This window comes from Atta cephalotes, assembly GCF_000143395.1.
Source record: "Atta cephalotes unplaced genomic scaffold scaffold00001, whole genome shotgun sequence".
NCBI classification, from domain to species: domain Eukaryota; kingdom Metazoa; phylum Arthropoda; class Insecta; order Hymenoptera; family Formicidae; genus Atta; species Atta cephalotes.
In genome coordinates, this window is record NW_012130065.1 from 4574953 (window position 1) to 4587518 (window position 12566).

At 30.1% G+C, this 12566-nt stretch overlaps 2 protein-coding genes across 2 annotated transcripts; both read right to left on the reverse strand.

Moving 5' to 3' along the window:
- Positions 1-1025: 1025 nt before the first annotated feature.
- Positions 1026-8690, reverse strand: LOC105624677 (phosphatidylinositide phosphatase SAC2). Its single transcript, XM_012206065.1, has 13 exons — positions 8594-8690; positions 7961-8334; positions 7617-7880; positions 7189-7343; positions 6898-7070; positions 6629-6821; positions 6223-6550; positions 6047-6117; positions 3444-3668; positions 2775-2996; positions 2377-2690; positions 2092-2301; positions 1026-2023 (listed from the first exon to the last, which is right to left on the reverse strand). Exons 1-13 carry the CDS (start codon positions 8688-8690, stop codon positions 1026-1028), a joined length of 3624 nt encoding a protein of 1207 aa, XP_012061455.1.
- Positions 8691-10541: 1851 nt separating this feature from the next.
- On the reverse strand, positions 10542-12131 carry LOC105624785 (ubiquitin-like domain-containing CTD phosphatase 1). Its single transcript, XM_012206171.1, has 2 exons — positions 11941-12131; positions 10542-11481 (listed from the first exon to the last, which is right to left on the reverse strand). Exons 1-2 carry the CDS (start codon positions 12098-12100, stop codon positions 10649-10651), a joined length of 993 nt encoding a protein of 330 aa, XP_012061561.1. The 5' UTR covers positions 12101-12131; the 3' UTR covers positions 10542-10648.
- Positions 12132-12566: the final 435 nt, after the last annotated feature.

The window sequence follows — 12566 nt, forward strand, 5'->3', positions numbered from 1 at the left end:
TATATATATATATATATATATATATATATATATATATATAGATTTTACTAAATTGTATTTAAATAATTCTCTGTATTTACATAATTGACTATGAAGCTTTTCTTTCTGACTTCTCATACAAATAAATCGTCTCATCTGCATTTTATGTTATTCATTTCATGTATTTCAATTTTTAAAAAATCATCTATGAACAAATAACACGTATCTGCTTAAGAAAATAAAATCTTAATACTATTATAAGACTTAATGATACAATAAGAATAAAATATTTAATACTGATACAAAATGTTTACATATCAACAGCTTTTTATTATAGATTGATCACAAGTTAAATAAATTAGTTTCAGAAAGATGCTATTAAAAATATAAAAATATACCTTAAAAATTTAGCAAATGTATAGTAAATTTTATACACATATTGGCTCAAGAAAAGTTCTAAAAAACAGCATGATTTATAACAATAAGAAATTCTTCAATTTCATTTGTTAATTATTTTTTATGCTTAATATTTATTAATTTATCAAATCAATTAATTATGAATAAATATTGACCACATTGTACTCTGTGTTACATAGTCGTAGTTTTGTCTGTCATAATAGAAAAGAGTTTTCTTTCTTACAGTGAATTGTTTCGTTCGTTAATTATTTCACATCAACAATTATTTTGTGAAAATAGGTGCAGTGAGATCAATTTATAAGATTTTCTACAAAACGTGATCAAAATTTGCCACTTTCTACGTGATATTTTTTTATATTAAATTACGCGATCAATATATAACAAAACTGTTTATAATACAACGCTTAATACCTTATTTCTTTTTTTTTTCAGAGTGTGTGAAAGCATTTGCATTGCTAACATATCTCACATTATTCGTAAATATCAATAATGTATATTCGTAAATATATTGACTGTTGTATTGTTCGCGTGAATATTATTGATATTTAAGAATATACAATCCATCAATAAGCACTAAATTGATATTTAATGACGAATCGTTCAAAAAGCTAGTTATTCAGGTAAAGAGTTTACAAAGCAATAAGTTTAGATTGACAAGAGCCCCATCTTTCCTGAAGTTTCTGGCGCTCTTCCATATGATGTTCCGACAAATTTCGCATTACTTGACTTGTCTTTAATTTTCTAGGATCTAAATTAGCTCCTAACGTTTGAACACCTTTTGCAAATTTGGAGAACGGCAACAAAATATCTTTGGCTGTAGATGCTACAGGACTAGTAACGCTCGCGATATTTTCCTTTATGGATTTTAAGGCAGATTCGCTTTGGGACGATGTAATGTTCAACGTCAAATCCTGTTCCGAGGCTGATCTTTTCTTTTCATCCAATCTATTATCCGTTTGAAGAGTATTACTCTTAATACCAATCGATGTTTTATTATCAACATCCCCTGTCGAATGACTAATATTCTTGGTAAGCGATAAGCTTGATAGTGGAATCATGCAATCTTTTTCCTCGCCTATATTATCTCCTGTATCGTATACTGTTATCTCTGGCGTCGTTGCCGTAGTCTTTTGCGGCGAAGCACTGAGAGTACTAGTACCGGATCCAGTTTGCGGAATCAGATGTAATGCATCAATAGCTATATCAGGTTTCAAATTTAAATTCACATTGTTAGGTCTCATCTTCTTGGATACTTCCTTGTTTACATTAGAATCGCAAACACTACCATCCATAACATTGGTATTTTTCACACCCATAATAATACCAATCAATGGTGTATAAGCTTCCATCAAATGCTTGTCATGACTGAAGTTCTCTGGTTTCTCAACGTGTATGTGTGTCATTTCAATATTCTCGCTACTACTGCTGCTGCTGCTACTGTTACTTTTCTCTTCTGCATTGCCTGAGATATTGCTGTTACCAACTGTAAAAATCGGCTTAGATATCTTCTCTGCCGATCTATTACTTATATTCTTCGCTAAATCAATTGGCTTTTTTGTGCTAAAACTCTGACTCAGTTTATTCAATTTGCTAAATTGTTCCGACATATTGCTTAAAGCTTTTGTACCTAGAAGTATTCATTTTTATAAATATTTTATTATATGTGTAAATAATGAAAGCAATTTAATAACAAACCTGCTGTCTTTAAAGCAAGTAACTGTGTCTCAGATACATTTCTTGTCAGTTCCGGAAACGATGAAATGTCCAATAATCCAGTAGAACCTTTAACATTCACTAATTTACTCTTTCTTTTATCTAACGTAACGTTCATAGCTATGGGAACTTTTGGCAAGCTTGCTATCTCCATGGCTACTGAAATAGCTTCACAAATTGCCTTCAAAGATTCTGTAATTTAAAAAAAATATAAAATATAAAATTTCAGAATTGCCATAGATAAAAATAAAGGATATGTTCTCTCACCAATGCTTTCCTCTTCAGTTTTAATCACAACCGCCATATTATTGAAAAATCTTAAATTTGTACTACGAAACATGTGAAAGTAACCATAATCGCCGTTTACTTTATAATTAATTCTAATACAGTAGTAATGTTTATTCTTAAAAAATGAGACCACATTTTCAGGTTGACCAAATTCAATTAAAACAATATCATTTAATAAAACTTTTTGATAGTTCGTAACTTTATCGATTTGATCGTCATAATCAGCAATGTAATAACTATCTCGAGTCAATATTAAAATAGTATCCATTTCCGTCTCGGTTGGATCACCAGTACTGAAATAAAAAAAAATCGATTGAAATAAAATCATAAACAAACAACGTAAATATATTATGGAAAACAATTCATTATTTACGTACATAGGATCAGCATCAATAACTCCCCAACTGCCTAGAATAACTTCTGGATCAGGTATGAGTAATTTTTTGCAATCTTCAATTAGTAATTTCACGTGAATCGCAGTTGCCGCGTTATCTTCCTCGTCCGTACGTTCTAAGAATACTTCTTCGCTTACTGAATTTCCCAGCATCATATCAATCGTCGCTTGTCTGTAGACATCCTTGAAACGATTTAAGTAATATCTGCAAGAATATTTTAATTCTCAATGCATAACGAATATGCTGAAAGTTAAAGAACGATTTCTGAGACAAAATATCAAGAAAATATTATGTTTAATAAATTATATTCTATATATTCTATATATTCTATATAAAAGAAATTGTTTAAATGAGAGAAAGCGACTTTTTTATATCTAATTTTGACTATAATATTAACTATAGCATTTACAAAAATGATTGGTTTATGAATCAAATTAAAATCTTGTAATAAAGGAAGAATAGGTCAAAATTAACATGCAGAAGGATTTTCATAATAAAAAAACAACTCATGCTGACAATAGCACAAAGCTTTTTTTTTACGCCACATGATTTAATATATGTAATAAAAAATAACAAGAAGTTAAATTAATTTTAGAAAACTGTAACTGCTCTAATATTTCTCAAAAATTAAGCTAAAAGCAAGCAACGAACCTTGCTAAATTATATAGAGCAGTGGCATAAAGGAAGTCAGGATGAGTAGCAAGTTGAAGTTGTATATTTGGTGGTTTCATAGGTATAAGTTCAAGACAGCAATTATCAAGGATATCTAAATAGTGTGACCAATCGTTGTTCAGTTGATGAACATCAATCGAGTTCCCTAGCAGCGTATCTATTGCTGCCTGACGTAAGTCATCCATAAAGTGTTGTTGATAGTATCTATAGGAAAATGAAAGGACAATGTCAGGATTCCATAGAGAATAATATTGGGAGATGGCACGAACTGCGAAATACGAATTGGAATATACCTATACCATTCGAAAGACGGGATCGAGAGTGTAAAAAATGTAAAAGGGTTCGGGTGCATGGACCCTCATTTAAGAGAAATTTGCATGTGAAGTTGAGCAATCGGCCTGCTGCGCGGTAAGTACTGAATAAGTAGAGGTAAAGCAAGAAGCGCGGTGGCCGAGAGGCCTAAAGCGCGCGTACTACTTTTATATCCGACGAAGGAATTTGAGATCATGCAGTAGCAAATTTTTCTTTATTTCATCAAAAACTCATTTTATATATTTACGTTTATTTATTTATAAAATTCGAATATTGCCGTACTGTAAATTAAAATTTATATTAAAACATTGGAAACACAAATGAGTCGTATGTCACGAACATTTTATAAAATAATCGTTACAAGGTTCTAGATCAAGTATAGACACCTATTTTCACGTGCGTACTTAAAAAACCATTAGAACTACGTAGAGTTCTGTTGTTACAATTTGATGCTGATCCAAACAATTTATAAAATTTGCTAAAAAGGTTGCTGAAAAAATGTTTGAAGATTTTATAAAAATATTGAGAAAATGTACATTTTACGAGAATATGGAATGTTTTTTGTCTGACGGAGCACAAGAAAATGTAAAAGAACAACTGGATGTTGAGGACATCATCAACAAAAGATGAAGAATATATGCCATCTGAAAAAATTACTAAATATCATAGAGTGCCTTTCGAAGTTAAATTAAAAATTATCATGACTGCAAATGAAAATCTAAAGTGGAGTTTCAAATTTATTTACAGAAGCGATTTAAACAACATTTACACCGTAATAGTGATTTTACATGTTTTAAGAAAGAAATTTTAACAGATGGTTTTTTTAGATAAAATTGCCATTATAAAAAAAAATGTACATGATCGATTTAACGAAACACGGAGAACAGAAATAATTAATAACAAGATGGCAATTACAACAATGGGCTATAGCAGCTGCAGTTCCATTCCGAAATATGGAAAACGAAAATATGCGCTTTTCGTTTTATAGCAGTCGCCAAAGTGGTTAACTAATTTTATAAAAGATTATAAGATTTCAAATCGTCACATTATACGGTATTTATCCAAAAAAGAAATTAAATCACCAGAAAATATTATAAAGTCTGCAATATAATTTCAAACTTTGATGTAGTCAATTTCAACCGACTATAACTCTGATTTTATTATTAATATAGATCAAATCGATTGCGAATATCGAGTTATGCGCATACAAGTGAAAAGAAAGTTTATATAGGCGATTTAAATAAAATAACACAATTCATATATTGCTCAATACTCCTTAACAAAATCTGGAATATTATTAGATAAAATATGTTTACAAGAATTGGGAGATACATTTGGAGTACGCGTTAAAGAAAAAGTCGATGAACTTTTAAAATTATACAAAAATGTATCTGTTGTCTGCTCAAAGTCAGATAAACTGACTTCATATTTGTATGAACAATATTTAAAAACTATATTAAAATCTTATATAGGCAATGATCGTTTTTTATTAATTGTTAATTCTTGAGGAGGGAAAAAGAACATTCACATGTATAATGACGTTTTTATAAATAATGATAATAAGTCAACATATAAATTATACCTCCAAAGTACACATCGATGTGTCAACCTTGTGATGTTTAGTTTTACAGACAAGTCAAAATTATCATCAAGCGAATTCAAAATTGTCCAGATAATCTTATTAACAAAGAAAAAATAGAATTGAATTCGTGATGCAATAAAAATTCAATCATTAGTTTATTATGTATTATGTGCTCCAATTTAAAACATGATTCTATTTACATGGTACGCGTCAAAGTTGGCAAATGAACGCGAAATTTTTTTATAATCAATTATGTTTCCCTGCAAATCTACATAACTTGAAATGTAATTTGTGCACTGAATTATTGTTTCATTAAATGTTCGTGCGACTCACTTATGCTTCCAATGCTTTTACATTAATTTTCACCCACAACATTGTACGGCAATGTCCGAATTTTATAATAATAATAATGATGAAATAAAAAAATAAATATAAAACGAAATATTATTTTATAAAATGTTCGTGACGTATGATTCATTTGTGTTTCCAATGTTTTAATATAAATTTTAATTTACAATATTGTATGGCAATGTTATATTGAGACATCTAACTGGGATATTATCTTCCGCGGCATAATTGTGAAAGTTCTGTGTCATGTGAGATATTGGAAATAAAAAAAGGAAAAATGAAAAATGAGAAAATGATTAAGCGACTATAAAATGTGAAGGATAGGAATACGAAGCTCTACCTGTTTGCGGAATTCATGCCGTCTTTCATCAGCCCAGTAAATTTTCTCTCCCCAGTACGTGTATAATCTCCCTATAAATAGTAAGAAATCATAGATCATTTAGAAATCATTTGGAACAAAATTAACGGTTTATATTAAGACAGACTTTGCATGGGCAATTTGTGAGATGTACAGACCTTTAAAGCATTTGTTCCTGCATATTGCTTGCTAATAATGTCTCCATTATTAGCCCAAAGCGATTGGAAAGTCTGTCTTATATTTGCAGGCAGAATTCCGTCAGGTGGTATTAGTCCCAGTTTTGAAAACTGCATTTCCATAACAGCTTTACCCAGAGCGGTTTGTACCACGTTTGTTCTATCTAAGCAATCTATACAATTTACACGGAACACGCCCTTTTGCATGCAAATCGTACCTTGTTTATCGCGCCAACAGTAACCCATATTTGCTAGCATTGTAGCCAATGCATTAACCAGAATAGACACATTTTCAAAATGCATTCCTCGACTGCATTTAAACACAAAATTTTAAAGACAAACATCGTAATAAGAAGCATGAGTTTAAGCAATTCATTTAATTACTTACCAATATTCATGAAAATCGAAAGTGGTGTATGTTATATCTGAATGATTATAATTAAATACATGATTACTGTAAGCTTCCCAAATAATCCTTTCTTTACCAGTCTGTTCGACTAGATTAACGATACAAATAGGCCCATAAAACGCAAGTTCTTCACCAAAATGCTTTTCAAATGCTATCTGCGTTTCAGCTTCATCTGTAATATCATTGTACGAGATTATTACGTTACATAAAAATAATCTAGTTTAAAGGTAAAAGATATCTCTTTATACCTTTATCAATCCGTGGTGGAGGTTTATATTTATACCCAGGTTGAGACCAATATACTGGCACACTTCCTCGTACTTGTACAAAAGATACTTGATGATCATGATACCAAACTAATTGTTCAGTCTCAACATAATTTGCACACTTGCCATCATCATCCACTCCACGTCTCTTGTACCTATGTAATGTTATATGTATTTAGAAATACTTTTTTAATCTTAATATTGAGTAAGATAAAACTTATAATTATGACAATCTAATTATCTATGTAAATTATCTATGTAAATGAAAATTACCTAGTTCCAGCACGAAATCTACTCCTTCTCGATATAATTGCCAAATTAAATATCTCTTGTTGCGGTTGCTCGTCAAAACCTACCTCGACTATGCATTTTTCTATTTGAACATATCCTTGAATAATTGGCAATATCCAACAGTTTGCTTTATTTGTCTGCAGAATAAGACAAAAATAAGTATTATGAGAATATAAAATGAGAATTTTGAATTAGTTATTGAATGCAGTCATTATACAGCTGACTTTAAATAATATATACCCACTCATTAAGCAAATAAAGAGATAAATTTTATATTAATTGTATTTTATCTACTATTATATACAGTTAATATAATTATACAACAATGTCATAAGATATTTATTTGGGCAAATATGTCTTATTGTTTACAGTTACTTGTATATAAAAATAAAGATTTTTTAATCACGAACATTTAGATTAATAATGTCATGTAACATATGCTTGTTCCAGAAAAATCTGTCATCTACACGTTGCCATAATGGCTTATCTTGATTGTCTTGTCCATACTGAGATTCCATTATGCATTGTCGCTGCAAACTATTAGTAATATCACCAGTCTGACAAAAGAAGAATGAATCAGTTTCGGTAAATATCTTATTCAACTCTTCCAAAATTCTCTTCTCAAATCTGTCTTTATCTTTTACTACGCTGCGTTTGATCACTGTGGACTTCATCTGTACAGAAAATATTGAGTTTGTGAATTGTAAGACAACAAATATGAATTCACGAATGCCAACAATTTTAGGTTCCTTACTTGAGATGTAGCCAATGCGGCAGCATGCTGTGTAGTATTTTTTATAGTATTTGTGGCATTCTTGATTGTACCCCAGGTTTTCGCTAAAGCTGCTTTCTGTGGCACATCAAATAATCCACTCCCTTTCTTCTTCAATACATATTGATGTTTCTTACAAGGTAGTAAACCAATATCCATATTCTCTGTGCCAATATGTAGAAATGCGATAGATTTAATTTTGTAAACAACATGACCACCATGTAATTCTCCGGCTGGTGTGATATCCTTTATGAGCATCAAGCGAGGTTCCAATACTGATGTCTGTTCAATTTTTCCAACTATTCCATAAAACATCCCCAGGCATTCTAAATCCTTCGGTGTGGCCCATTCCCAATCTGTAAAATCCATCATCAAAATCATCATTTCTATCAAAATAATTAAATGTCTATCTATATACTATCAAACTCCACATATATAACATTTCTTTATCAATTGTCAAGAATACTATATCATTTATATGAAATCTTTATACGGACATAATGTACATACTCCCACTTGAAATTGATTCGCGTCCTCAAAACGTGACGTTAAGATCGCTTTTCGTATACGACGCTTTGTTCACTTTATATCAAATACAATTGTACACACACCCACCTGATTTTGCGGCGAATTCACCAGTATACTTGTCACACCAGAGGCTGTGCCTCTCTTTCACGAAGATAAAATGAGTGTCAGTGCGGAACAGTTCCATCCTTTTGTTTTTCTGCAAATTTGACAGCTACAGGCAGCATGTGTGACGTTTCCGCGTCGAGCAAAATATCCGCTTACCACCAAACGCTCGCCATGTTGTTCATGACTAAACGCTCAGCAGTGCTCAGTCGATTATGTTCTTCGATGTTAAAAGGCATCGACAAGCGAGGGAAGGAAGGTTACAACGCAAATCAATTCCATTATTCCTCAATGGACAATGCCGAGACAGCTAGTCGCTCGATATTCCGATAAAGTGTTTTCCCGATTTGTTTGATTAGAGTCGTTCTTGACCTGATTGGTAGTATATGAATAATTGAGGCGGGATCTCGTAATGTTCTTTTTTTACATTTATTAATTTATTATTATTAAGTTTTTTTCTATTACATTACTTTTAGAGAGAAGGATGTCTTGAATGAATTTATTATCTAGAGACTTTATATCTTAATAAATGATCATTTAAAATATTTAATGTACTAATATTTTCTTCAATCATAATATTCGCATGTATATAATAAATGTATTACATGTATAATAATTTTGAAATATAAAAGAGCGAATTTTAAATGTCTCTTTGAAATAATTATAATTATAATTTCTTATGAATATTAAGATATTACTCTATATAACTATATAACTATATCAGAGATATTTTTACAGCAATTTTATCAAAATTATATTTAAGATGCAATCATGCTGACGTTCAATGCTCATTTTTAGCTTTAAAATAAGTTACATTGAATGTCCAAATTGAATGTCAAGTGTCAATTTTAATTATTTGATCTATTTTGACCTTAAAAATGAGCATAAATATAAAGAAGTACTTTTAAAAAATATAATTTCACAAAAAATATAATTACGTACATATTTATAAAAATAAGAATTTAAATAAATTATTTAAGCAAAAAAAATTTGTAGTCTTTTTTAAAAAAATCTCTAAAAAAATTTAAGAGAAAATAAATGGTAAATAAATTTCGAATAGGTTTGTGTCATTTAGTAGATACAGATTTAAAATTTTAAAGGTTAAACAAAATTAAAAATCAAATTGTTGGATAAATTAGCTTTATTACAATATTATATGAACTTTTCATCTTTATTTTACATCTTTCTGTAATTATAAGTAGTAGCTTTAAATCGGTATGAAAAATGTGGAAATAGTATCTTATTTAAATTACAGTTTAAAAATCGTTCAATTCCCTAAATAAAGTCGCCAACCAGCATTTAATTATAAAATAGATATTGCATTTATATAATTAGTGCATTACGTATTAATGATTGAAATACGCTGCATGAAACTCATGTAGGTGTAAATTGTGAATAATTGTTTCCGCGTATCGAATAAGATTAAAAGTTCGCCAACTTATACACGTGACGCAAAATGTATATAACAAATTCTACATGTAAAAAATTTTGCAAATGTGATGCACAGCACTGGATTCAAATATGTTATATTATTGCATCTCTCGTGTTAACCACTCCATACCTTTTATTTAAATCGCTATACATGTGTATACATAACCAATGATTACAAATACATAGAATAAGAAAAATGTGAAAATATGTATGTTTTCAAAAAAATTGCTATAGATTTGTCGTGTTGCTTAAAATCTCTAAAAAATTTTGCATTAACGAATATACATAAAACGAAATAAATATATATTTGAATATTGAAAGCAAAAATTCTAAGTGCAAAAAATCCAAACGAACAGACCTAAATATCACGCGTCATTTTTTTGCAATGAGAAGAAACTGATGCTTAAGTTAATCATCGTTCTATCCAACATAGGACAGCCTTGTCATTTTCAGTCATGATTTTAAAACATCCGACAAATGCATTTTCTTCATGCATTCGCTTCATCATATATAATCTTGAAGTCTCTGTATTTCTTCTGTCAATCAATATGTCTCTTCTATCAATCAATTGGTCAAGGTGGCATGAAGAACAATAAGTTTCGCCAAAATTTATTGTTTATCATTGCTGCTGGTCTGTTCATTGCTGTGATCGTTCTTTTTCGGTTTGTATTCTTCCCATTTTCTATGATTAAGGATTTGAAAATCCTCAACATCGGCTATCAATTCTAAATATCTTGATAGTTTTAGCAGTTCAAAGTCTTTGACTCTGCTTGTATGAGCATGTTTGAAAGGTTTTATTCTCAATCCTGACTGCGGATTCATTATGAAGTTTCGTCTGATATCGTCAAACATTATTGTATTTTTCGCGGAGAACTGCTTGTATTTTCCCCAAATAATACCCAGTGGCTTTACTCCAACAACCCCATATTTCGGTGTATGAACAGTGATCATGGCAAGGACGTCCAGATGAAAAGCTATTTTATAGTTTGGATGATTTGAGACTCCCAAAAGCTTCATTTTCTCATTGATCCATCTCATGCTAGTTGCTGACCAGATGACTATATCATAATTTTTATAAGCACGTGTCAAAAATTCATGGAGATACGGACGCATTAGCTGTGCTCCGCTCTCTGCCACTGACCTGTGATCAAATAAAGTGTAATCTATGTCTAGTACAAGAAGCTTCTTACCATTTCTTAAAGGATTCAGCTCTGTGATTATATAGCGATCGATTCGTATCTGAATTTTACGAAGATTTATTTCAGCCTTCTCAATCTCTACTTCCTCCTCTTCTATATCTAGATCATTTATTACATCAGGTACATCCTCAGGTGCTTGACTGACCTCAGCAATATCTTCCTCACGCGAACCCATTAACATTAGTTTGAAGCCAGGCTTCAAATTTAATTTACCGATTATGTCTTCATCTTGTGCTGCCTTGCCTAACAAAGAACAAATTTCTAAATATTTTTTTAAAAACTCTATGTATTTAGATTAACTATCTACAAATTTTCTATTACTAATTTTTCACACTAATAAAAATAATCAATATATAAAAAAATTATTAGTTCATATATCCTATATACTGTCAATAATTTTTTTACTTTCATGTATAGGAAAGCAAAATTATTTTAAGAATTATATAAATAATATTTATAATTTATATATATGGTCTTATTTTATATATTACTCTTATATTACTATGTATTATAATATATGTATATGCAATATATAAAATATAAGTCAAATAATTATAATTGATATACTGGATAATAATAATTAATAGCTAGATATTAGTTGTATTTCTTTCAAGATGATAAACTCTAAAATAAATTATTATAATTACAATAATGACTATATTTATTTGATAGAACTTATCAAAGAATAGTTCAAAATATAACCTTTAAACTTTAAATTTAACAGTTTTTGACGTTCCGGACGAACACCTGTTTCTCTGTGTATACGCTCTTTCAGAGTAAGAACTGTATCTTCCTCTTGAATGTCGAGGATATCGTATTCTTTTCCACTCCATTTCACTACAATTCTTAATTCGCTCTCCATTCTCACTCTTTCAATTGCATCAATGGAACGCGTGCATTGCGATTCTAAAAAAGAAACGTCCAGACGCTCCAGATAATTCTTGTGACTTGTGTATTATCGGTAATGCCGGATTTGAAATTATCGTTAATGAACAGTTGACTAAAAATAGTAAATATATTTTTTAATAAAATAATAAAATAGCAAAACATAGAATAATGAAATAGTCATTCAGAAAAAAATTGTTTTTTAATTCCATGTTACTGCTGGTAAGCGCGCATGCATCATTATCGACCTTATCGATCTTGCGGATAAATCAGGTCTACATGACTCTTTGAAACTACTGACAAGATAGCAGACAAATTGAATATTTCTGATTTATTTATGTCTATATAATTTGGGAATCGTTTGGGAAAAGGGAAAAACATTTAAATATTTGGGTAATAGTATTTTTCTTAAGAAATTTTCTTTTCTTCCGGTTTTTCTTCGG

What these genes read in the sequence shown, in the direction of transcription:
- LOC105624677 (XM_012206065.1), bottom strand. Translation starts at nt 8,690, where the DNA reads ATGGAACTGTTCCGCACTGACACTCATTTTATCTTCGTGAAAGAGAGG. An exon ending in AGATTTCGTGCTGGAACTAG is followed by an intron (nt 7,071 to 7,188) that starts GTAATTTTCATT and finishes AACATTACATAG; the next exon opens with GTACAAGAGACGTGGAGTGG. An exon ending in ACTTGCTTTAAAGACAGCAG is followed by an intron (nt 2,024 to 2,091) that starts GTTTGTTATTAA and finishes GAATACTTCTAG; the next exon opens with GTACAAAAGCTTTAAGCAAT.
- LOC105624785 (XM_012206171.1), bottom strand. Translation starts at nt 12,100, where the DNA reads ATGGAGAGCGAATTAAGAATTGTAGTGAAATGGAGTGGAAAAGAATAC. An exon ending in GTTAAATTTAAAGTTTAAAG is followed by an intron (nt 11,482 to 11,940) that starts GTTATATTTTGA and finishes GTTCTTTGTTAG; the next exon opens with GCAAGGCAGCACAAGATGAA.